The sequence below is a fragment of the Oncorhynchus tshawytscha genome, linkage group LG31 (assembly GCF_018296145.1).
Source record: "Oncorhynchus tshawytscha isolate Ot180627B linkage group LG31, Otsh_v2.0, whole genome shotgun sequence".
In the NCBI taxonomy this organism is placed as follows: Eukaryota; Metazoa; Chordata; class Actinopteri; order Salmoniformes; family Salmonidae; genus Oncorhynchus; species Oncorhynchus tshawytscha.
Window position 1 is genome coordinate 12,232,305 of NC_056459.1, and position 27,526 is coordinate 12,259,830.

At 42.5% G+C, this 27,526-nt stretch overlaps 1 protein-coding gene across 4 annotated transcripts in view; it reads left to right on the forward strand.

Annotated features, from left to right (window-relative positions):
* Positions 1 to 304: 304 nt before the first annotated feature.
* LOC112229699 (metaxin-1) overlaps positions 305 to 27,526 on the forward strand; it is a 30,078-nt gene continuing 2,856 nt past the window's right edge. Inside the window, exons 1-5 of one of the 4 annotated variants that reach the window (XM_042310304.1) lie at positions 761 to 819; positions 10,927 to 10,996; positions 11,273 to 11,348; positions 12,490 to 12,575; positions 22,037 to 22,129. In XM_042310304.1, coding sequence (XP_042166238.1) covers positions 11,339 to 11,348; positions 12,490 to 12,575; positions 22,037 to 22,129 — 189 coding nt within the window. In that variant the 5' untranslated portion in view covers positions 761 to 819; positions 10,927 to 10,996; positions 11,273 to 11,338. Of the gene's footprint in view, positions 836 to 10,926; positions 10,997 to 11,272; positions 11,349 to 12,489; positions 12,576 to 22,036; positions 22,130 to 27,526 lie in introns of all 4 variants that reach the window. The other 3 variants (XM_042310305.1, XM_024395679.2, XM_024395678.2) reach the window with 3 other exon arrangements.

Here is a 27,526-nt window from a genome sequence, read left to right on the forward strand (position 1 = left end):
AAGTAATTGGGTGTGTTAAGTGGTGGTGTCGCAGCCTTTCAGGTTGTTGGCCTGAGGTAGGACTAAATAGATTTAAATAGGGTAGGGTGGTGTTATTTGTTATAAAAATAAATACAAATATGAGTGTGGTGTTAGATGGTAGGGTATGTGTTTATTTATTTATTCAAGCAAAGTGTACGGGGTTGTACTCCAGTCTAGTAGGTGGCGGTAATACAACATTTATTGGATGCCAACCGCCATTAAATCTCATCGAAGAATAATATTTTTTTTCATTGGTAAACAGCCTCAGTGAATTACCGGTATCTTCATGTATTCACCATCTTTGTCCTCCCTTCTTGTGTCTTCATCAAATAGCTCATTGTTATATCTGTTCCTTCATTCAACGTTGCTAAGGAAGTCCTGAGATTGTTGTCAGTGGTTACAGTGGCGCGAACGCCTTGATCACACCGACAGTATTTAGGGTTTTGGTACCCCAGAAGTACATTCATTTCCAATGGGACGCTGCGTGTGTGCCTTGCAGCATTGCGTTGCAGAAGCAGTGCGTTCTGTGTGGATTTATCGAACGTATGCATCAAATTGTATGCACAGAAGGCTTGACCGAAATGGTAGTAGAATGTGAATGTTTAACTTTTATTGGACACATCCAGATGATGCTGCGTACGATTTTGCACAATGACACTGTCGATGTTATCGAGGCGTTCGCAGCTTAGCTTCCGAGTGAAGGGTTAACAAATTAAGATGGCTGCCCCCTTGGAGTTGTACTGCTGGAAAGGCGATTGGGGTTTACCCTCAGTTGATACAGACTGTCTAACCGTTTTGGTAAGAAATACAATAGGTGATTACAATACGTAAATTATTATTCACCGTTACTGTCGTCGCATAAATAATTTCCCTTCAACACAAGGCAACAGTGGGTGAGGACTGAGGTGACCTAGCTAGCTAGCTAACGGTTAGCTCCGCTTTGATGAATGACTTGAATGCACACTCATGTTAGCTAGCTAACTAACTACATCATGTGTTATTGACAACATGACATTGATCCAACAATCCTAGGCTGGTCAATGATCGTCACGTTCCCATTATGTTAGCTCAGTTATAACATTTAGCTCAAATCCAGTAAAACATGCTCTTATTATTTAGCCAGGTAACGTTAACTAGTTGGATATGCAACTTGGTCAGGGAACAGCCAATTTCAGGTTTCTGGTTGCTTGCTTTTGACAAGTCAAGTGTGACATGACTTAAACGGCCTACTGTACTACTCTGTTGGAATATTGTGTTGAGAATTTCTGGTGCTGAATTTGATGACAGTTTGAACTAGCTACATGTCTTGGTATTAGCTAAAGCCAAGGATCGAGTAATGGACTAAATTGTCAAAGGTTATGTTAAACGCTTTCCATTCTGTTTTGCTCAACTGTCTTTGCTCAGACACCAATTTCATAATTTGCCCCCGGAAAAAAATATTTAGGCCTAAAATAAATGTCATTTATAGTGTCATTTTTCTTAAAGTGACTAATAAGTGGCCACTGCAATGTCCAGTTCACAATACGCATTCATTTGTGAAGTGAAACATTTACATTATTTACAATGGCAATCATTTTTAGTTTAGAGTTAGTTTAATTTACTACTTCTAACTAAACATACAATTCACCAGCAGCATACCACCCTGCATTAGGGGCGGCAGGGTAGCCTAGTGGTTAGAGCGTTGGACTAGTAACCAAAAGGTTGCAAGTTCAAATCTCAAGCTGACAAAGTACAAATCTGTCATTCTGCCCCTGAACAGGCAGTTAACCCACTGTTCCTTTGTTCTTAACTGACTTGCCTAGTTAAATAAAGGTGAAAAATCAATGGTGCCATCTTTCGGATGGGATGTTCAACGGGTGTCCTGACTCTCTGCGGTCCCATGGCACTTATCACAGGAGTAGGGGTGTTAAATTCCCAATTTGGCCACCTAATAATCCCCAGTTTACAATTTGCTCATTCATCCCCCTCCTCTCCCCTGTAACTATTCCCCAGGTTGTTTCTGCAAATGAGAATGTGTTCTCATACACCCAAATATTTGTGGACAGATTAAACACTAGGCTAGGCTATTTCATGACTTTAATTCCCAGATGGTGTTTGAGATCTTTGACTGTAAGAAAAAGTGTCAATAATTTAACCGATTTTAGCCTGGTGTTTTCTTTGTATTCGGGTAATTATAGGGTAATTAATTAATATGGAGGCTCATTCCTCCAGTGAACATCGGAGGTCTGGTAACATAGAGATCCTATTACATTATTATAATTCCTCATTCTATGGCAGACTTCATTTAACTAACACACAATTGATGCTGATGTCATTGTGAATGGTGGCGACTGGAAAGGGACCGGCTCTTACTTTAGCCCCCTTTTGTTGGTGTTATAGGGACTTGCTTTGAACCCTGGCTAGCCTGTTATTACTTGTCTTTGTTTTAATTTACCCAGCATGGATTATCTCACTGTCCAGTGCAGCTGTCTAAACAGCATGCAGCCATCATCATCACCACCACCACCCAACTAGCGGGGTTCTAAGAAACTAGAGAAAAGCCAAGAAAGGGGAAGAAAACATAAATAAGCACACACTCTTCCCCTTGTATAATTGACAAAAAAATGGTGTTTCCTTTGGAAAGATGCCCTGTTACCCCCTCCCCACACCCGCTGCTGACAGGTCTATAAAATCGAGCATTGACTAAAATACAGTAGAATATAATACAGTATATACATAAGAGATGAGTAAAGCCATATGTAAGCGTTGTTTAAACATTTATTAAAGTGACTTGTGTTCCATTATTAGTAGCCAGTCATTCCAAGTCTATGTATACAGGGCAGCAGCCTCTAAGGTGCAGGGTTGCGTAACCGGGTGGAAGCCAGCTAGTGATGGCTATTTAACCGTCTGATGGCCTTGAGATAGAAGCTGTTTTTTAGGCTCTCGGTCCAAGCTTTGATGGACCTGTACTGACCTCTCTGTGGAAGAACTTGACTAGCCAGCATAGAACCCTGACCTCAACCCCAACAAATACCTTTGGGATGAATTGGATCAATGTCTGCGAGCCGGGCCTAATCGCCCAACATCAGTGCCCGACCTCATTAATGCTCTTGTGGCTGAATGGAAGCAAGTCCCCACAGCAATGTTCCACCATCTAGTGGAAAGCCTTCCCAGAAGTGTGTAGGCTGTTATAGTAGCAAATGTGGGAACCAACTCTATATTAATGCCCATGGTTTTGGGATAAGATTTTTGAGAAGGTGTACCTTTGGTCATGTAGTGTAAGTTCCAACAAAATATGTGTAGACATGATTGGGAGCCTCAAGGAAATGTCCTGCTGCCTGACAAAGGTCTCTGTCAATTACTGTAGCTCCCTCCTTTGTCTGTATTTTTAGGGGATCTGAAACCCAATGCTTGTCGAGCTTTCTCAATTTACATGATTTGCACTGCACAATACTACCACGCTCTTACTTTAAAGCTCCAATGCCGTCTATACAGCATAAACCATAGACTACATCATCTCTCTCCCCATCTCAGGCAGGTGTTGGCATAATCAACAGTAGTTAAAACCATGTTAATGAACAATGTTCATTCCACAGCGTCTGTTTAATGACTTAGGCATACTAGGATAGTGATCTAGACCTTAGTGTTTCTTTTGTTTCCCTCGAGCAGGACACACTTCAGCTGGCAAACCCAAATAGCTTCAGCTGTCAAACCCAAGGAAATGGGATTTAAAAGCATTTGGCAAATCCCACAGTGGGAAGGAAACACTCCCACTATTTTTCCTGTGGCAGGGAAAAATGTAATGATTTTCATTCTCATCTGCAACAAAGTGGGGTCTCCATTTACTAAACCCACACCCGAGGGGGATGAGGGTGGGGTTATGGTTTCTAACATATGGTACAATGTCCTGAACCCTCTCTTATTATAACTACAGTCACACACAGAGGCCATATGGGAGGGGTAAAGGTGATTTTCTTGTATACACATCCGAGTATTAAGGTTGTCTTCATTCTGAGAGCTTAAAGTGTCTAATAGCCATTTCACAAGCCGAGATGAACTGTTCTGTGCTGACCTGGTTACGCATAGGTTAGTTGCTCGAACCATGCTAGAAATGATGATCTAGGGTCAAAGACATATCCAAGCCAGACCAGCACAGTTCGGGTCAGCACGATAGTGCCTAAAGGGTAGGCTATGATAATTGAGCTACTCAAAGAGAGATGAGAGCTCTATAGGCCCAAACTGTCTACATTCAGACATAAGGGAATCTACTGTTTAGTTACTGTGCTGAGAAAGTGATGTTTGGACTTCATCACACTCAGATTGAGGGAGGGAGGAATGTTCTGCTTAGCTGCTCTAAAGCTGCACAGCAGTCACTGTGGGGTTGGAGGCTACTTGGCAGTGTTATATGATCTGCCATGACAAGGCAGACAGGGCTTTATTTTGTCAGGCCACAGAATTCATCTCTTTCACTTAAGATATTTTCCTAAGTCATGGGCCGTTTTCTAAAGCTGTGTCAGTGTTGTCCTGCTATGTGAACCCACACATACTGGGCACAAAACACATCATGGTATTAAGAACCATTGTTTGACAGCATGCATTCACAGTATCAACATCCAGGCCAGTTTACCTAATTTGACTTTCTAGCTACCTATACCTATTTTTACTTAACAATAAAGGTGTCTTGGTCAGGTGTAGGGTTGCAACTTACCTACAATCCACAGGTTTTCTAGAAATCCTGGATTCTGGATTTTGCACTTATTCCCTCCTGATTCCAGGATATTGCCAACCAGGATTTATGGAAAAACTGGGAATTCTGGGAAAGTCATTGATTTTGTTATTATTATCCAGGGATAGCCAACATCTAATGTTGGCACATTTTCGTGGTATAGCCTACTCTACGCTAGATCCTTACAGGAACTCAATTCTTTAGCAGTCTAGCTTATTTGTAAACTCAGCAAAAAAAGAAATGTCCTCTCACTGTCAACTGCGTTTTATTTTCAGAAAACTTAACATGTGTAAATATTTGTATTAACATCACAAGTTTCAACAACGGAGACATAAACTGAACAAGTTCCACAGACATGTGACTAACATAAATGGAATAATGTGTCCCTGAACAAAGGGGGGGATCAAAGCCAAAAGTAACAGTCAGTATCTGGTGTGGCCACCAGCTGCATTAAGTACTGCAGTGCATCTCCTCTTCATGGACTGCACCAGATTTGCCAGTTCTTGCTGTGAGATGTTACCCCACTCTTCCACCAAGGCACCTGCAAGTTCCCGGACATTTCTGGGGGGAAATGTCCCTAGCCCTCCCCTCCGATCCAACAGGTCCCAGACGTGCTCAATGGGATTGAGATCCGGGCTCTTCGCTGGCCATGGTAAAACACTGACATTCCTGTCTTGCAGGAAATCACACACAGAATGAGCAGTATGGCTGGTGGCATTATCATGCTGGAGGGTCATGCCAAGATGAGCCTGCAGGAAGGGTACCACATGAGGGAGTAGGACGCACAGCGCTGAGATTGCCTGCAATGACAACAAGCTCAGTCCGATGATGCTGTGACACACTGCCCCAAACCATGACGGACCCTCCACCTCCAAATCGATCCCGCTCCAGAGTACAGGCCTCGGTGTAACGCTCATTCCTTTGACGATATATGCAAATCCAAACATCAGCCCTGGTGAGAAAAAAACACGACTCGTCAGTGAAGAGCACTTTTTGCCAGTCCTGTCTGGTCCATCGACGGTGGGTTTGTGCCCATAGACAACGTTGTTGCTGGTGATGTCTAGTGAGGACCTGCCTTACAACAGGCCTACAAGCCCTCAGTCCAGCCTCTCTCAGCCTATTGCGGACAGTCTGAGCACTGATGGAGGAATTTTGCATTCCTGGTGTAACTCGGGCAGGTGTTGTTGCCATCCTGTACCTGTCCCGCAGGTGTGATATTCGGATGTACCGATCCTGTGCAAGTGTTGTTACATGTGGTCTGCCACTGCAAGGACAATCAGCTGTCCGTCCTGTCTCCCTGTAGCGTTGTCTTAGGCATCTCACACTACGGACATTGCAATTTATTGCCCTGGCCACATCTGCAGTCCTCATGCCTCCTTGCAGCATGCCTAAGGCGTGTTCACACAGATGAGCAGGGACCCTGGGCATCTTTCTTTTGATGTTTTTCAGAGTCAGTAGAAAGGCCTCTTTAGTGTCCTAAGTTTTGTTTATGGTTCATTGAACAAGCATGGGAAACAGTGTTTAAACCCTTTACAATGAAGATCTGTGAAGTTATTTGGATTTTTACTAATTATCTTTGAAAGACAGGGTCCTGAAAAAGGTATGTTTATTTTTTGCTGAGTTTAGTTCAGGCCCCCGTTTTAAACATTTGCAGGATGGATTTCAAAATGAATGTGATAGCTGGGCCAAGTTTAGGCTGTAGCATACTTGGCTTGTATATCCTTGTAAATGTCAGTCAGTGTTTGTTTAGGGTACTGTAGGTTTTTATTGCTCTATGTGAAATAGGCTATGCATTCCTCTCCATCCCTAAAGACACCCAAAAATGAAGATGATTTATAGAGCGCTCCGAGCGCCACAGAGTACCTCAATCCTCAGTGAAATTTGCCAACAGTTCCGCGGTTGAGGGTATCTGCGTTTTTATGTTTTTTAACTGCGGTTTCCTAGGGGTTTCAGAAAATGGGGGGTTTGAACCTCAGGAAGATGACTTAGGGGCTCGTCACCCCTCCTCTCCTTTCTTTTTCTTTCCCCTCCTACCACCACCACCCAGATAGATTTTAAGTTAACCCCTGTAAGGGTGACTACTTTTAGCCTACTTTATGCCAAAGCGATGATTGACGTCTTTGTTTTCAATTAAACCCAGCTAGTTTGAGTCTAGTGAATATTGAATGTATCCCCCCTCAACTTTCAAGAGGCCTAGCCTACATGTAGACCTAATTTAGGGAGTGCAGGTTGGTTGTTTCATTTTGGTGGCCTGACGTCCTCGGGGTTTAACTTAAAGTTGAGGTAAAATAGAAATATTTGGACACTTGCCCTGTCAGCATAATGCAAGTAATGTGCCCTTAAGGGTTTCGGAGTGCTGTAAGCTCTACCTCGTAAAGGTAGGATAATCCTGGATATCAAATTTTATTGCGCCGGATACAACCGGTGTAGATCTTACAGTGAAATGCTTACTTACGAGCCCTAACCAACAATGCAGTTTAACATTTTTAAAGTACCTAAAAAAAAGAAAGAATAATAAACAAAACTAACAATAATTTAAGGAGCAGCAGTAAAATAACAATAATGAGGCTATATACAGGGGGTACCGGTACAGAGTCAATGTACCTGTTATTCGAGGTAATTGAGGTAATATGTACATGTAGGTAAAGTGACTGCATAGATAATAACAGAGAATAGCAGCGGTGTAAAAGAGGGGGGGGCAATGCAAATATTCTGGGTAGCCATTTGATTAGATGTTCAGGAGTCTTATGGCTTGGGGGTAGAAGCTGTTTAGAAGCCTCTTGGACCTAGACTTGGCGCTCTGGTACTGCTCGCCAGTCTATAACTAGGGTGGCTGGAGTCTTTGACAATTTTTAGCGCCTTCCTCTGACACTGCCTGGTATAGAGGTCCTGGATGGCAGGAAGCTTGGCCCCAGTGATGTACTTCGCAGTAGTGCCTTGCGGTCGGAGGCTGAGCAGTTGCCATACCAGGCAGTGATGCAACCAGTCAGGATACTCTGGTTCAGCTGTAGAACCTTTTGAGGATCCATGCCAAATCTTTTCAGTCTCCTGAAGGGGAATAGGTTTTGTCGTGCCCTCAAACCATGTTAGTTTGTTGGTGATGTGGACGCCAAGGAACTTAAAGCTCTCAACCTGCTCCACTACAGCCCCGTCGATGAAAATGGGGGCGTGCTCGCTCCTCCTTTTCCTGTAGTCCACAATCATCTCCTTTGTCTTGATCACGTTGAGGGAGAGGTGGTTGTCTTGGTGCCACACGGGCAGGTCTCTGACCTCCTCCCTATATGCTGTCTTGTCGGTGATCAGGCCTACCACTTGTGTCATCAGCAAACCTGATGATGGTGTTGGAGTCGGGCCTGCCCGTGCAGTCATTAGTGAACATGGAGTACAGGGGGGGACTGAGCACACACCCCTGAGGGGCCCCCGTGTTGAGGATCAACGTGGTGGATATGTTGTTACCTACCCTTACCACCTGGGGGCGGCCCGTCAGGAAGTTCAGGATCCAGTTGCAGAGGGAGGTGTGTAGTCCCAGCGTCCTTAGCTTATTGATGAGCTTTGAGGGCACTATGGTGTTGAAAGCTGAGCTGTAGTCAATTAATAGCATTCTCACATAGGTGTTCCTTTTGTCCAGGTGGGAAAGGGCAGTGTGGAGTAGAGGTCGACCGATTATGATTTTTCAACGGCGATACCGATTATTGGAGGACCAAAAAAAGCTGATACCGATAAATCGGCCGACTTAAAAAATAAATAAAAATGTATCTTTTATTTGTAATAATGACAATTACAACAATAGTGAGTGAACACTTATTTTAACTTAATATAATACATCAATAAAATCAATTTAGCCTCAAATAAATAATGAAACATGTTCAATTTGGTTTAAATAATGCAAAAACAAAGTGTTGGAGAAGAAAGTAAAAGTGCAATCTGTGCCATGTAAGAAAGCTAACATTTAAGTTCCTTGCGCAGAACATGAGAACATATGAAAGCTGGTGGTTCCTTTAAACATGAGTCTTCAATATTCCCAGGTCAGAAGTTTTAGGTTGTAGTTATAATAGGAATTATCGGACTATTTCTCTCTATACGATTTGTATTCCATATACCTTTGACTATTGGATGTTCTTATAGGCACTTTAGTATTGCCAGTGTAACAGTATAGCTTCCATCCCTCTCCTCGCCCCTACCTGGGCTCGAACCAGGAACACATCGACAACAGCCACCCTCGAAGCAGCGTTACCCATCGCTCCACAAAAGCCACGGCCCTTGCAGAGCAAGGGGAACAACTACTCCAAGTCTCAGAGCGAGTGACGTTTGAAACAGAGCGAGTGACGTTTGAAACACTATTAGCGCACATCTTACTAGCTAACCATTTCACATCGGTTACACCAGCCTAATCTCGGGAGTTGATAGGCTTAAAGTCATAAACAGCTCAATGCTTGAAGCATTGCGAAGAGCTGCTGGCAAAATTCACTAAGGTACTGTTTGAATGAATGCTTACGAGCCTGCTGGTGCCTACCACCGCTCAGTCAGACTGCTCTATCAAATATCAAATCATAGACTTAATTATAGACATAATAACACACAGAAAAATTAGCCTTAGTTTACGGATTCGACCATATTAATAACCTATCATTTAGAAAACATAACGTTTATTCTTTCAGTGAAATACGTAACCGTTCCGTATTTTATCTAACGGGTGGCATCCCTAAGTCTAAATATTGCTGTTACGTTGCACAACTTTCAATGTTATCTCATAATTACGTAAAATTCTGGCAAATTAGTTCGCTATGAGCCAGGCGACCCAAACTGTTGCATATACCCTGACTCTGCGTGTAATGAACGCAAGAGAAGTGACACAATTTCACCTGGTTAATATTGCCTGCTAACCTTTCTTTTAGCTAAATATGCAGGTTTAAAAATATATACTTCTGTATATTGATTTTAAGAAAGGAATTGATGTTTATGGTTAGGTACACGTTGGAGCAACGACAGTCCTTTTTTGCAAATGCGCACCGCATTGATTATATGCAACGCAGGACACGCTAGATAAACTAGTAATATCATCAACCATGTTTAGTTAACTAATGATTGATTGATTTTTATAAGATAAGTTTAATGCTAGCTAGAAACTTACCTTGGCTTCTTACTGCATTCATGTAACAGGCAGGCTCACCGTGAGGCAGGTGGTTAGAGTGTTGGACTAGTTAACCGTAAGGTTGCAAGATTGAATTCCTGAGCTGACGAGGTAAAAATCTGTCATTATGCCCCTGAACAACGCAGTTAACCCACAGTTCCTAGGCCGTCATTGAAAATAAGAATGTGTTCTTAACTGACTTGCCTAGTTAAATATAGGTGTAAAAAAAATAAATGTTATTGTTATGAAAACTTGAAATCGGCCCTAATTATTCGGCCATTCCGATTAATCGGTCGACCTCTAGTGTGGAGTGCAATAGAGATTTCATAGTCTGTGGATCTTTTAGGGAGGTATGCAAATTGGAGTGGGTCTAGTGTTTCTGGGATGATGGTGTTGATGTGAGCCATGACCAGCCTTTCAAAGCACTTCATGGCTACAGACATGATTGCTACGGGTCGGTAGTCATTTAGGCAGGTTACCTTAGTGTTCTTGGGCACAGGGACTATAGTGGTCTGCTTGAAACATGTTGGTATTACAGACTCTGACAGGGGAGGTTGAAAATGTCAGAATATTCTTGCCTTTTGAGTTTTCCTAACGAGATCTCTCGGTCTTTGAAGGAGTCGTTGTGTTATTTAAACATTCACTGAATTTTCAAGAAGGTAATGAGCTTTGTAATCTGGTATTTTGGCCGGAAAAGAGTCATGCACCTCTCTTCAGTTCCAAAGACATGTAATTTCTTCAGTGCGATCTGGAAGAAGTGGTGTTCTTCTTGCTTGAATAGTTTCTCTGTGGTGAAAGAGGCATCTCTCTGTCCTAAAGTATAAGGCACCAAAGTAATCCATAAGACTCCATTACTGTGGTCCTGTATGAGAGAGTTGGTAGAGCATGGGGCTTGCACAGCCAGGGTTCTGGGTTTGATTCCCGGGGCCAGCAATATGTAAAATGTATGCACACGTTACTGTAACTTGCTTTGGATAAAAGCTTCTACTAAATGGCATTTATTATATTCAGTCATAAACTTTATTGGAAACTGTTTGCTCATCTGTTTCTCTGTCTTTCTTTCTCTCAGGCCTATGCCAAGTTTGCTGGTGCTCCACTCAAAGTCCACAAGATCACCAACCCCTGGAGAAGCCCCACAGGTAATTCCAACCCAGAGCACTGCTATGTTCTGTTCTCACTATCGTAAAAATCGATACATATTGCAAAATTATTTTGGATGATATTATATTGATATTTTGACTTCAAGTATCAATTTGAAATGTTGTATTTTTTTGCTAGGTAGCTTGGCTAGCGCTAGTTGGCAGTACCTGCGCTAAAACTCCAGTATTTTCATCTTCTTTTAAATACGTTTTCAGCACTTTTATTTCCATGACTGATCAAAAGTCATTTTCTTATGCTGTCTCGTCTCTCTTCAGCAGACACACACTGAGTGTCCAAAACATTAGGAACACCTGCTCTTTCCATGACATAGACTGGACCAGATGAATCCAGGTGAAAACTTATTGATGTCACTTGTTAAGTCCCCTTCAATCAGTCTAGATGAAGGGAAGGAGATGGGTTAAAGACGGATTTTTAAGCCTTGAGACAATTGAGACAGGGATTGTGTATGTGTACATTCAGAGGGTGAACGGGCAAGACAAAGCTTGAAATGTCTTTCAACAGGGTATGGTAGTAGGTGCCAGCTACACCGGTTTTAATGTGTCAATAACTGCAATGCTGCTGTTTTTCACACTCAACAGTATCATGTGAGTATCGAGAATGGTCCACCACCCAAAGGACATCCAGCCAACATGGCACAACTGTGGGAAGCATTGGAGTCAACATGGGCCAACATCCCTGTGAAATGCTTTCGATACCGTTTAGAGTTCATGCCCTGACGAATTGAGACTGTTCTGAGGGCAAAAGGGTGTGCATGTAAATATTATGAAGGTGTTCCTAATGTTTTGTACACAGTGTATAGTGAGCAATATGTTTGGAACATCAAATTGCAATCGAATCACAATACATATAGAATAGGGAGAATTGCAATTCATATCTTATCAGTATCTAAGCATTTTGATATCGTAATGAGGTCCCTGGCAATTCCCAGCCCTAGTACTCACCATGCCTTTTTTGGAATGACTTCACTGAACTCAGTACAGGCTCACACATCACACAACTCCCATAGCGTTACTTTACCGTCTGCGTTCACTCACCCTTAGGAACGAAGAAAGCCATGGTTTGATATATGAGAACAGGAAGCTCTTACTTTCCCCCTCTTCTCACTGGAGTAGAACAAGGGTCACAGGTCGTGTGGTAACAGTCAAAAGGTCAGCGAGCACCTGACGTTCTCATATCTCTCAGTACCACCTTCTTTGTATGCCAGCCCAGTTTTGCTGCACCCTCCTGGCTTCCTCACACCACAGGGGGTTCAGACGACTCTGAGGTCTTTATGGTTACTGTCTGGATCGTTGTTTTTTGCATTCCTGCTATCCATTTCAGAAGATCGCTATATCATTTTAATGTGTTTCCTGAGATGTTAAACACTTTTCCACGCGTTGTGAGTGAGGTCTGATAATCTGCGCAGAGCGATTGCAATAAAGACGACCTTGATTGCGCCCTTTCGGCTGACTGCTCTGGTCCCTCGTTTCAGGTACCTTGCCGGCACTGAAGACCACGGAGGAAAGTACTCGTAGTCTTTCCAAACCCAGTAATATCATCATTCACCTTAGAAAACAGGTGAGTCCTATTCCTACCATGTCTCTTCCTCTTCCCACAGGGGAGATGAATGGTAAGCAGGTGAAAGACAACCTCCCCCTCCACCCCTATCCTTTTGGAGAGGGAACAGGTGGGTAATGATGCTCTGCCAAATTATGAGCTGTTCTATAGGAAACGTGTGTTAATGTAACACTAAAAGGTTGAGACATTCTTAGTAACAAACAGGTGAGTGACATCCGGAGCCATTTGTAGATATCGTCATAGTCAGGAACTGATTTCCAATGTGTACTGCTTTTGGTTTCAAGGTATATTCCCTTGCTTATAAATTCTGGGCATGCAGATTCAAGGCACAAATTAGTTTCACGGGTGTTTTCTTGAGCTCCCGTAACAACATGGTAATCTCTACAAGACCTCCACATCTATAGTTGGGTTGGGCACAAGTTATTTTGTTGGTGCGTTCAAGTTAAATCGTCAGTACTCAAAGTGGAGGTTCACACACTCAGATTTAAAGTTTACGTTAAACAATTTTTTATTTGATATAACCATTTAACCAACCATATTAAGAAGCTTAAAAAAGGCACACTGTTGCATAAGTGCAAGGGGTCTTTCTCATCTGCCAAACTGATACAACTGGTATGCAAAAGGAAGGCCGTAGGCAAAACTTGAGGTCCTTAAATATATTGCTGTCTTGGGGGTGGAGATTAACTGGTTATGAGTTGTTGCATTGACCTTTATTGGTAGAAAGTCTTGGCATAGTGATTTACTAGGCTTAATTTAGTGGTTTAGGCTGGGTTGTGAGCCTCTGGTGTAGAAATTTTGGCCATAAACTCTGCATAGATGGAAGGGGTCTCTCATCAATTCACCAGAGGGGTATACTACAAATCAGGATGAATAAATTAGCCAGCTAACTTGCCTTAATATTCTAAAATAACCTTTTACAATTTAGAAAGATAAGCTTGAAATGGACATGGTCTAATTGACTACAACAACCAAAAACACATCTAAGTTTAGCTTTCAGAAATCAATCAATAGTTGTTTCTGGTTGTTTATCAAATTAGTTGGCTAACTCATTGATCCTACTTTGTAGTATACCCCACAGGTTGAGCAACAGATTTGATTTGTTTAGCAGTGTTGTGGTAAAACGTCTCCCATATTGCTTCGACCTTACAGATTGAGGGGTTAGGGCCAATGGCAACCGTCTTATTGGGGTCCGACACATAACAAAAAATACATTACAGACAAAAAACTTTATTTACATACGTTTAAAAACATTAACATCAAATTGTATTGGTCACATACACATGGTTAGCAGATATAGCCCTTGGTTCACTCCAGACTTGACTGCCCTCGACCAGGACAGAAACATCCTGTGGCATACTGCATTAGCATCGAATAGCCCCCGTGATATGCAACTTTTCAGGGAAGTTAGGAACCAATACACAGTCAGTTAGGAAAGCAAAGGCTAGCTTTTTCAAACAGAAATGTGCATCCTGTAGCACAAATTCCCAAAAGTTTTGTGACACTGTAAAGTCCATGGAGAATAAGAGCACCTCCTCCCAGCTGCCCACTGCACTCAGGCTAGGAAACACTGTCACCACCGATAAATCCACGAGAATTGAGAATTTCAATCAACATTTTTCTACAGCTGGCCATGCTTTCCACCAGGCTATCCCAACCCCGGCCAACAGCTCTGCACCCCCTGCTGCAAATTGAATGCATCCTCTTCAACCGATCGCTGCCCGCCCTCCTGACTAGCATCACTACTCTGGACGGTTCTGACTTAGAATATGTGGACAACTACAAACACCTAAGTGTCTGGTTAGACTGGACATTCTCGTTCCAGACTCACATTAAGCATCTCCAATCCAAAATTAAATCTGAAATCGGCATCCTATTTCGCAACAAAGCCTCCTTCACTCATGCTGCCAAACATACCCTTGTAAAACTGACTATCCTACCGATCCTTGGCTTCGGCAATGACATTTACAAAATAGCCTCCAACACTCTACTCAGTAAATTGGATGTAGTCTATCACAGTGCCATTTGTTTTGTCGCCAAAGCCCCATATACTACCCACCATTGCGACCTGTATGCTCTCATTGTCTGGCCCTCGCTTCATATTCGTCGCCAAACCCACTGGCTCCAGGTCATCTATAAGTATTTGCTAGGTAAAGCCCTGCCTTATCTCAGCTCACTGATCACCATAGCAACATCCACCCGTAGGACACGCTCCAGCAGGTATATTTCACTGGTCCATCCCCAACGCCAACACCTACTTTGGCTGCCTTTCCTTCCAGTTCTCTGCTGCCAATGACTGGATCAAATTGCAAAAATCACTGAAGCTGGAGTCTTATATCTCCTTTAGTAACTTTAAGCATCAGCTGTCAGAGCAGCTTACCGATCACTGCATCTGTACACAGCCCATCTGTAAATAGCCCACCCAACTACCTCATCCCCATATTGTTATTTATTTTTGCTCTTTTGCACCCCAGTATCCCTACTTGCACATCAACTTCTGCACATCTATCACTCGTGTTAATGCTAAATTGTAATTATTTCACCACTATGGCCTATTTGTTGCCTTACCTCCCTAATCTTACTACATTTGCACACACTGTATATAGATTTTTCTATTGTGTATGTTTGTTTGTGTAACTCTGTTTTGTTTTTTGTCGAACTGTTTGCTTTATCTTGGCCAGGTCGCAGTTGTAAATTAGAATTTGTTCTCAACTGGCCTACCTGGTTAAATAAATGTGAAAAAAAAATCGATATATTTTTTAATGTTAATGCAAGTGTAGCAAAATGCTTGTGCTTCTAGTTCCGACAGTGCAGTAATATCTAACAAGTAATTCCCAAAAAACTACAGTTGAAGTCAGAAGTTTACATACACCTTAGCCAAGTACATTTAAACTCAGTTTTTCAGAATTCCTGACATTTAATCCTAGTAAAAATCCCTGTCTTAGGTCAGTTAGGATCACCACTTTATTTTAAGAATGTGAAATGTCAGAATAATAGTAGAGAATGATTTATTTCAGCTTTTATTTATTTCATCACATTCCCAGTGGGTCAGAAGTTTACATACACTCAATTAGTATTTGGTAGCATTGCCTTTAAATTGTTTACTTGGGTCAAACGTTTTAGGTAGCCTTCCACAAGCTTCCCACAAGAAGTTGGGTTAATTTTGCCCCATTCTTCCTGACAGAGCTGGTGTAACTGAGTCAGGTTTGTAGGCCTCCTTGCTCACACACACTTTTTCAGTTTGGCCACACATTTTCTATAGGATTGAGGTCAGGGCTTTGTGGTCAGGCCACTCTAATACCTTGATTTGTTGTCCTTAAGCCATTTTGCCACAACTTTGGAAGTATGCTTGGGGTCATTGTCCATTTGGAAGACCCATTTGCAACCAAGCTTTAACTTCCTGACTGATGTCTTGAGATGTTGCTTCAATATATCCACATAATTTTCTTTCCTCATGAAGCCATCTATTTTGTGATGTGCACCAGACACTCCTGCAGCAAAGCACCCCCACAACATGATGCTGCCACCCCCGTGCTTCGCGTTGGGATGGTGTTCTTCGGCTTGCAAGCTTCCCCCTTTTTCCTCCAAACATAACGATGGTCATTATGGCCAAACAGTTCTATTTTTGTTTCATCAGACCAGAGGACATTACTCCAAAAGGTACGATATTTGTCCCCATGTGCAGATGCAAACCGCAGTCTGGCTTTTTTTATGGTGGTTTTGGAGCAGTGGCTTCTTCCTTGCTGTACAGCCTTTCAGGTTATGTCAATATAGGACTTGTTTTACTGTGGATATAGATAGTTTTGTACCTGTTTCCTCCAGCATCTTCACAAGGTCCTTTACTGTTGTTCTGGGATTGATTTGCACTTTTTGCACCAATGTACGTTCATCTCTAGGAGACAGAACACGTCTCCTTCCTGAGCGGTATGAAGGCTGCGTGGTCCCATGGTGTTTATACTTGTGTACTATTGCTTGTACAGATGAGCGTGGTACCTTCAGGCGTTTGGAAATTGCTCCTAAGGATGAACCGGACTTGTGGAGGTCTGCAATTTGTTTTCTGAGGTATTGGACGATTTTCTTTTTTCTTTTCCCATGATGTCAAGCAAAGAGGCACTGAGTTTTAAGGTAGGCCTTGAAATACATCCACAGGTACACCTCCAATTGACTCAAATGATGTCAATTAGCCTATCAGAAGCTTCTAAAGCCCTGACATCATTTTCTGGAATTTTCCAAGCTGTTTAAAGGTACAGTCAACTTAGTGTATGTAAACTTCTGAAGCACTGGAATTGTGATACAGTGAATTATAAGTGAAATAATCTGTCTGTAAACAGTTGTTTTAAAAATGATTTTTGTCATGCACAAAGTAGATGTCCTAACCAACTTGCCAAAACTAGTTTGTTAACAAGAAATTTGTGGAGTGGTTGAAAAACTAGTTTTAATGACTCCAACCTAAGTGTAGGTAAACTTCCGACTTCAACTGTACCTAATACACACAAATCTAAAGGGGTGAATGAGACTATGTACATATAAGTATATGGATGAGCGATGGTCGAGCGGCATAGGCAAGGTGCAATAGGCGGTATAAAATACAGTATATACATGTGAAATGAGTAATAAGATATGTAACCATTATTAAAGTGGCATTGTTTAAAGTGACTACTGTAGTGTGCGTGTGTGTTTGCATCAGTTACACATACGTCAGTTCATACACACAACAAGTAGGTCACATGCTATATTTGTATAAAAAATAATAGCATTTAACTTATATTGTACATAATATTGCTGCTACCGTCTCTTATGACCGAAAATAACTTCTGGACATCAGAACAGCGATTACTCACCTCGAACTGGAAGAAGCTTTTTCCTTTAACGAGTCCGATACGAAGGATATACTGCTTTCTCGGTAACAGGCCCAAATCTCTGTCATTTGCATGAAGAAAAGATTGAGAAAAAGGGGATCAGAGGTCAGACTGCCTTCTGAGAATTCGTAGGCGAGCGAGTAAACTCCCACTGCCATCCATTCTATTTGCCAACGTGCAATCATTGGAAAATGAAATCGATGACCTACGGTCAAGATTATCCTACCAACAGGACATTAACTGTAATATCTTATGTTTCACCGAGTCGTGGCTGAATGACGACACGGATAATACAGAGCTGGCGGTATTTTCCACCCACCGGCAGGACAGATAGAAGTAGGTGTTGGCGTCTGGTAAGACGAGGGGTGTGTGTCTATTTGTCAATAACAGTTGGTTCGCAATGTCTTGAGGTATTGCTCGCCTGAGGTAGAGTACCTTATAAACTGTAGACCATACTATCTACTATCTATTATTCGTGTCTATTTACCAACACAAACCCATGCTGGCACTAAGACCGCACTCAACCAACTCTATTTAAGGCCATAAGCAAACAAGAAAATGCTCATCCAGAAGCGGCACTCCTAGTGGCCAGGGACATAAATCCATTTTACCTCATTTCTACCAGTATGTCACATGTGCAACCAGAGGGAAAAAGCTCTAGACCACCTTTACTCCACACACAGAGATGCATACAAAGCTCTTCCCCACCCTCCATTTGGAAACTCTGACCACAATTATATCCTCCTGATTCCTGCTTACAAGCAAAAACTAAAGCAGGAAGTAGCAGTGACTCACTCAATACAGAAGTGGTCAGATGATGCGAATGCTACGCTACAGGACTGTTTTTCTAGCACAGACTGGAATATGTTCCGGGATTCATCCAATGGAATTGAGGAGTATACCACCTCAGTCATCGGCTTTATCAATAAGTGCATTGACAACGTCGTCCCCACAGTGACCGTACGTACATATCCCAACCAGAAGCCATGGATTTACAGGTAACATCCTCATTGATCTAAAGGCTAGAGCTGCCGCTTTCAAGGAGGTGGACACTAATCCGGACACTTTTAAGAAATACCGCTGTGCCCTCAGATGAACCATCAAACAAGCAAAGCGTCAGTACAGGATTAAGATTGAATCCTACTACACCAGCTCTGACGTTCGTTGGATGTGGCAGGGGTGAGAACTATTACAGACCACAAAGGGAAACCCAGATGTGAGCTGCCCAGTGACGCGAGCCTACCAGACGAGCTAAAGGCCTTTTATGGACCCGAGGCAAGCAACACTGATGCATGCACAAGAGCACCAGCTGTTCTGGACGACTGTGTGATAACGCTCTCGATAGCCGATGTGAGCAAGACCTTTTAAACAGGTCAAAATTCACAAAGCTGCGGAGCCAGACAGATTACCAGGATGTGTACTCAAAGCACGCCCAGACCAACTGGCAAGTGTCTTCACTTACATTTTAATCCTCTCCCTGACCGAGTCTGTAATACCTACATGTTTCAAGCAGACCACCATAATCCCTGTGCCCAAGGAACCAAAGGTAACCTGCCTAAATGATTACCGCCCGTAGCACTCACGTCGGTCGCCATGTAGTGCTTTGAAAGGCTGGTCATGGCTCACATCAACAGCATCCTCCTGGATTCCCTAGACCCACTCCAATTCGCATACCACCCCAACAGATCCACAGATGACGCAATCTCAATCGCATTCCACACTGCCCTTTCCCACCTGGACAAAAGGAAGAAATATGTGAGAATGCTGTTTATTGACTACAGCTCAGCGTTCAACACCATAGTGCCCACAAAGCTCATCACTAAGCTAAGGACCCTAGGACTAAACACCTCCCTCTGCAACTGGATCCTGGACTTCCTGACGGGCCGCCCTCAGGTGGTAAGGGTAGGCAACAACACATATGCCACGCTGATCCTCAGCACTGGGGCCCCTCAGGGATGTGTAGTCCCCTCCTGTACATCCTGTTCACCCACGATTGCGTGGCCAAACACGACTCCAACACCATCATTAAGTTTGCTGACGACACAACAGTGGTAGGCCTGATCACCAACAACGATGAGACAACAGCCTCACCCTCAATGTGAGCAAGACAAAGGAGCTGATCGTGGACTACAGTAAATGGCGGTCCGAACATCCCCCCATTAACATTGACGGGGCTGTAGTGGAGCAGGTTTAGAGCTTCAAGTTCCTTGGTGTCCACATCACCAACAAACTATCATGGTCCAAACACACCAAGACAGTCATGAAGAGGGCACGACAACACCTTTTCTCCTTCAGGAGACTGAAAATATTTGGCATGGGTCCCCAGATCCTCAAAAAGTTCTACATCTGCACCATCGTGAGCATCCTGACCAGTTGCATCACCGCCTGGTATGGCAACTGCTCGTCATCTGACCGTAAGGCGCTACAGAGGGTAGTGCGTACGACCCAGTACATCTCTGGGGCCAAGCTTCTTGCCATCCAGGACCTATATACTACTAGGTGGTGTCAGAGGAAGGCCCAAAAAATTGTCAGACTTCAGTTACCCAAGTCATAGACTGTTTTCTCTGCTACCGCACGGCAAGCAGTACCAGAGCGCCAAGTCTAGAACCAAAAGGCTCCTTAACAGCTTCGACCCCCATGCCATAAGACTGCTGAACAGTTCATCAAATGGCCACCAGACTATTTACATTGTGCCAAGAGGTGTTGCTTTATTTGTTTTTTGAAACCAGGTTTGCTGTTCACCTGCACTGTATGAGAAAGAAGGGAGTTCCATGCTATCATGGCTCTGGATCATACTGTATGTTTCCTTGAATTTTGCCAGTGCTGTGTGTAAATTGACTATGTAAACAATGTCTCTTTATAAAAACAAGAAGCGATGCAGTTAGTATTTCCTCAACTATTAGCTAAGAGATTGATATTTGCACTCTGATTACAATGAAGAGCAAAACTTGCCATTCTGTTCTAGGCCAGCTACAGCCTTCTTTGCAGCACTTCTGACTGGACAATAATCAAGATAAGATACAACTAGAGCCTGCAGGACTTGCTTTGTGGAGTGTGGTGTCAAAAAGCAGAGCATCACTTTATCACGGACAGACCTCTCCCCATCTTTACAACCATTTGAATCAATATGTTTTGACCATGACAGTTTACAATCTATGGTTACTTTAGTCTCCTCAACTTGCTCAACAGCCACACCATTCATTACCAGATTCAGCTGAGGTATATAACGGTTTTGTACTACTTGTGGTCAATTTGCAGTCTACAAAATATTTGTAATTAAGTTCCGGCCCCCTGACCATCCGCTCAATAAAAAATTGGCCTGGCGGTTTAATCTAGTTGAAGATCCCTTTTCTACAGTATTAGTACAAATGTGATCAATACACGTGGATGATATAGTTCCTGTAGTGTTTGTAAACACCCTGGTAGGTTGATTAATAACCTGAACCAGATTAAAGGCACTGGTTACAGTTAGAAGCTTCTGCTTGATGAAAACCAATCAATATTCAGGTCCCCAAGAAAGTAGACCTGTTTACATCACATACAATATCAAGCATTTCACACACATTATATAGATACTGATTGTTAGCACTTGGTGACCTACAGTATAGTAACTCCCTGAAATAATAGGGGTTTGATGAGGCAGGTGAACCTACAACCACAACACTTCAATAACACTTGACATTAGATTTTCTCTAAGCATTACAGGGAAATGGCTCTCAACTTTGTATTAAGATTTTACTGAGTTACAGTTCATATAAGGAAATCAGTCAATTGAAATAAATTCATTAGGCCCAAATCTACGGATTTCACATGACTGGGCAGGGGTGCAGCCATGGTTGGGCCTGAGAGGGAATAGGCCCACCCACTTGGGAGCCAGTCCCAGCCAATCACAATTATTTTTTTCCCACAAAAGGGCTTTATTACAGACAGAAATACTCTTCAGTTTCATCAGCTGTCCAGGTGGCTGATCTCAGACAATCCGTCAAGTTAAGAAGACGGATGTGGAGGTCCTCGGCTGGCGTGGTTACATGTGGTCTGCGGTTTTTAGTCCGGTTGGACGTAATGCAAAAATATCTAAACTTATGTTGTTTTCCTGCAGTCAGCATTCCAATTGAACATTCCCCCAACTTGAATCATCTGTGGCATTGTGTTGTGTGACAAAGCTGCACATTTTAGAGTGGTCTTTTAATGTCTCTAGCACAAGGTGCACCTATGTAATGATCATGCTTTTTAATCAGCTTCTTGATATACCACACCTGTCAGGTGGATGGATTATCTTGGCAAAGGAGAAATGCTAACTAACAGGGATGTAAACAAATGTGCACAAAATTAGATAAATAAGCATTTTGTGCGTATGGAACATTTCAGGGTTCTTTCATTTCAGCTCATGAAACATGAGACCAACACTTTACATGTTGCGTTTCTGTTTTGGTTCAGTATAGATTCCTCTCTGTGCTTTGTAAAGGCCTTTTCACCGGAACTTTTGCTATGACTGTCTTTTTACCTGGTGAATTCTATTGACTATTTTGTAACGGCATCCATACCCTCATCTAGGACCTGATATCCCATATCTAAACTAAATGACTGACCGTCCTTGTCTTTCAGAAATACAACGCTGACTATGACCTCTCAGCCAAGGAAGGGGCGGACACTCTGGCCTTTGTGTCACTACTGGAGGAGAAACTGCTGCCCGCATTGGTGAGATAACGTCTACATGTGGCGAGGGAAGGCCAGAGGAAAGAGATGACAGTTTGTTTTTCTCTCTTCACATACCGTAGAACATAGAAAAAGAAAGGGAAAGTGAGATGAGAAAAGGGGTAAAGGGTGGATATGGTTTAGCAGATCAGGGTAAAACAGGGGCATGGGGTCAACACACACACACACACACACACATAACCATATCCACATCTTAACATTCCCATTATTGCCTTTCTATGGTGGTTGATGATGATCCAAACATTATCAAAGGTCTCGGCTCTTTCAGTCTGTGCCAGGGGGAGGAGTTGGAGTTACCCCTGTGGATTCAGGAAAATAAATTCTGTCTGACACCATACCCAAACCGGGCGCGTGTGTTCGTCCACCCGCCATCGTGCGCAAATTGATTTTGTCCCCCCCACACCAAACGCGATCACGACACGCATGTTGAAATATCAAAAACTCTGAACCAATTATATTAATTTGGAGACAGGTCGAAAAGCATTAAACATTTATGGCAATTTAGCTAGCTAGCTTGCAGTTGCTAGCTAATTTGTCCCGGGATATAAACATTGAGTTGCTATTTTACCTGAAATGCACAAGGTCCTCTACTCCGACAATTAATCCACACATAAAACAGTTAACCAAATCGTTTCTAGTCATCGCTCCTCCTTCCAGGCCTTTTCTTCTTTGGATGTTATATGGCGATTGGCATCTAACTTTCATAGTATTACCACGACGACGACCGACCATAATTCGTCTTTCAATCAACCATGTGGGTATAACCAATGAGGAGATGGCACGTGGGTATCTGCGTCTATAAACCAATGAGGCGATGGGAGAGGCAGAACTTGCACCACGCTCATCGTCACAAATAGAACAAACTTCTATTTTAGCGCCTGGCAACACAGACGCTCGTTGGCGTGCGCGAGCAGTGTGGGTGCAATGATTTGAAAAACATGTATGTGTACATTTATTTTGCGACGCGAGCTGTGTGGTCAGCATATGACCCACTCCTAATCAATGTCACCTTTTTTAAATGCTTTTGCCTGGCATGACCTTCAGTGGGCAAGGTTAAATGCCAGGTATTGGTAATGCAATTGCTCTCTTAATATTACAAGAAAAGTAAGTTATTGTGAAATATGCTTTAGAACTGTGAAATAATAGATTTCTACTCAGCTTAATGTTGAAGGGAAAGTAGGCATTCATCGTCAAAGCTTTTGAAGCTTAATTGAGCATTGATTAGCAGCGATAGTACCCAGCTCTATGGTAATGTACCAATTTTCATTCTAGCATACCACTTAGTGTGCAGCAATGTATTGGGCATGCATTCTTATCAGTAGGCTAATATGGAAATTGGAACATGGCTCAGGGACAGTGATTGAGCAAGACAGGTTTGCCTGTGTTTACTGTTTGGGCCCTGCGGAGAATCCTCATAAGTTTACTGTGCCCAACCTGTGCTGCATTTCCTGTATAAAAGTGTCTGGCTTCCTGTGTAAAAATAAATAAATCATGAAACAGTCGACAGAAGTTGTCTCTGAGGGGAAGGAGATGCGTCTGGAAACAAGATGAAGAGTCTCAAGTATGTTTGACCATACCTGGGGTGACCCCTTGCATCTGCACTGAGCCCCTGGGAATAGAGCAGCAGTGTAGCCTTACTATTAGGAAAATGGCACCCCAAGATGGTCAGGTTAAATACCATTGTGCCCCTGGTTAAATCGCATGAATTATGTCTTCGAACATCCAGTTTTCAAAATTGGAGTCCTAGCCATTGATAGTATTTTCAACAATAGGATCAACTGTTTCCCATATTGGAAAGTCAGGGTGGTCCTGTCCTATTAATTCTGTCTGGTATTGGGAGTTGACCTTTTGATAACCTATGGTGTTGACCGGGTAGGAGCTAGTGTGGAACACGCACGTTTCTGCACCTTGAAAAGATCACAGGTGTGTTTTGAAAAAAGTTGCATTTGATGTTCATTGTTGTGTGTTGGCTCTATAACGTGCCTTTGATCATTTGTTGTAGTTGCTCTAGCAGTACTTTATGGTCGCAGTCTATGGTACCTGCCTCTTCTGTTCTCCTCCTCCTACATCCATTTACAGTGCCTTCAGAAAGTATTCATATCCCCTTGACTTATTCCACATCTTGTTGTTACAGCCTGAATTCAAAATGGATTTTAAAAAATTCTTCTACACACAGTACCCCATAATGACAATGAAAACAACATGTTTTTAGAAACGTTTGCGAATGTATTGAAAATGAAATGCACTAAATGACCAAAAGTATGTGGACACCTGCTTATTGAACATCCTCATTTGAAAATCATGGGCATTAATATGGAGTAGGTGCCCCTTTTTGCTGCTATAACAGCCTCCACTCTTCTGGGAAGGCTTTCCCACTAGATGTTGGAACATTGCTGCAGGGACTTGCATCCATTCAGCCACAAGCATTAGCGAGGTCGGGCACTGATGTTGTGTGATTAGGCCTGGCACGCAATTGGCGTTCCAATTAATCCCAAATATGTTTGACAAACCATTTCTGCATGGACATGGCTTTGTGCACAGGGCCTTCCCTAAACTGTTGCCACAAATCACAGAATCGTCTAGAATGGCATTTTATGCTGTAGCTTTAAGATTTCCCTTCACTGGTCTTCAGGGGCCTGGCACAAACCATGAAAAACAACCTCAGACCATTATTCCTCCTCCACCAAACGTTACAGTTGGCACTATGCAGTCGGGCAGGTAATGTTCTCCTGGCATCCGTTAAACCCAGATTTGACCGTCGGACTGCCAGATGGTGAAGTGTTATTCATCACTCCAGAGAACGTGTTTCTACTGCTCCAGAGTCCAATGGCAGAGAGCTTTACACCACTCCAGCCGACGCTTGGCATTGCACATGGTGATCTTAGGCTTGTGTGTGTCTGTTCGGCCATGGAAACCCATTTCATAAAGCTTCCAACCAATAGTTATTGTACTGATGCTTCCAGAGGCAGTTTCGAACTCGGTAGAAAGTGTTTCAACTAGAGGTCGACCGATTATGATTTTTCAACGCCGATACCGATTATTGGAGGACCAAAAAACATTTATTTATAATAATGACAATTACAACAATACTGAATGAACACTTATTTTAACTTAATATAATACATCAATAAAATCAATTTAGCCTCAAATAAATAATGAAACATGTTCAATTTGGTTTAAATAATGCAAAAACAAAGTGTTGAAAGTAAAAGTGCAATATTTGCTATGTAAGAAAGCTAACGTTTAAGTTCCTTGCTCAGAACATGAGAACATATGAAAGCTGGTGGTTCCTTTTAACATGAGACTTTAATATTCCAAGGTAAGAGGTTTTAGGTTGTAGTTATTATAGGACTATTTCTCTCTCTACGATTTGTATTTCATATACCTTTGACTATTGGATGTTCTTATAGGCACTTTAGTATTGCCAGTGTAACAGTATAGCTTCCATCCCTCTCCTCGCTCTTACCTGGGCTCGAACCAGGAACACATTGACAACAGCCACCCTCAAAACAGCGTTACCCATGCAGAGCAAGGGGAACAACCACTCCCAAGTCTCAGAGCGAGTGACGATTGAAACGCTATTAGCACGCACTCCGCTAACTAGCTAGCCATTTCACATCGGTTACACCAGCCTCATCTCGGGAGTTGATAGGCTTGAAGTCATAAACAGCGCAATGCTTGAAGCACAGCGAAGAGCTGCTGGCAAAACGCACGAAAGTGCTGTTTGAATGAATGCTTACGAGCCTGCTGCTGCCTACCATCACTCAGTCAGACTGCTCTATCAAATATCAAATCATAGACATAATTATAATATAATAACACACAGAAATACGAGCCTTAGGTCATTAATATGGTCGAATCCGGAAACTATCATCTCGAAAACAAAACGTTTATTATTTCAGTGAAATGTGGAACCGTTCCGTATTTTATCTAACGAGTGGCATCCATCAGTCTAAATATTCCTGTTACATTGCACAACCTTCAATGTTATGTCATAATTACGTAAAATTCTGGCAAATTAGTAAGCAATGAGCCAGGCGACCCAAACTGTTGCATATACCCTGACTCTGCATGCAATGAACGCAAGAGAAGTGACACAATTTCACCTGTTTATGGTTAGGTACATGTTGGACAGCAACAGTCCTTTTTCGCGAATGCGCACCGCATCGATTACATGCAACGCAGGATACGCTAGATAAACTAGTAATATCATCAACCATGTTTAGTTAACTAATGATTATGATTGATTGTTTTTTTTATAAGATAAGTTTAATGCTAGCTAGCAACTTACCTTGGCTTCTTACTGCATTCGCGTAACAGGCAGGCTCCCCGTGAGGCAGGTGGTTAGAGCGTTGGACTAGTTAACCATAAGGTTGCAAGACTGAATCCCTGAGCTGACAAGGTAAAAATCTGTCTTTCTGCCCCTGAACAAGGCAGTTAACCCACCGTTGCTGGGCTGTCATTGAAAATAAGAATGTGTTCTTAACTGACTTGCCTCGTTAAATAAAGTTGTAAAAAAAAACATTTTTTTAAATCGGCGTCCAAAAATACCAATTTTCGATTGTTATGAAAACTTGAAATCGGCCCTAATTAATTGGCCATTCCGATTAATCGGTCGACCTCTAGTTTCAACCAAGGATAGACAAGTTTTACTCGCTCATTCTGTGAGCTTGTGTGGCCTATCACTTCGTGGCTGAGCTGTTGATGCTCTTAGATGTTTCCACTTCACAATAACAGCACTGATAGTTGACCGGGGAGCTCTAGCAGGGAAGAAATTTGACCAACTGACTTGTTGGAAAGGTTGCATCCTATGACATCTTTAGATTTTTAGTAAGGCCATTCTACTGCCTATGTTTGTCTATGGAGATTGCATGGCGGTGTGCTCAGTTTTATAGACATGTCAGCAACAGGTGTGGCTGAAATAACCAAATCCATTACTTTAAGGGGTATGTATGTCCACATACTTTTGTATATATAGTGTGTCTCCTTTTACATAAATATTCACACTCCTGAGTCAATACATGTTACACCTTTGACAACCATTTTCAAGTCTTGCAATAGATTCAAGCAGATTTAAGTCAAAACTGTAACTCGACCACTTGGGAACATTCACTGTCTTCTTGGTAAGCAACTCCAGTGTAGTTTTGGCCTTGTGTTTTAGGTTATTGTACTGCTGAAAGATGAGTTCATCTCAGAGTGTCTGGTGGAAAGCAGACTTAACCAGGTTTTACTCAAGGATTTTGCCTGTGCTTAGCTCCATTCCATTTATTTTTTTTATCCTGAAAAACTCCACGGTCCTTAACGATTACAAGCATAACCATAACATGATCCAGCCACCACTATGCTTGAAAATATGGAAAGTGGTTATCAGCAATGTGT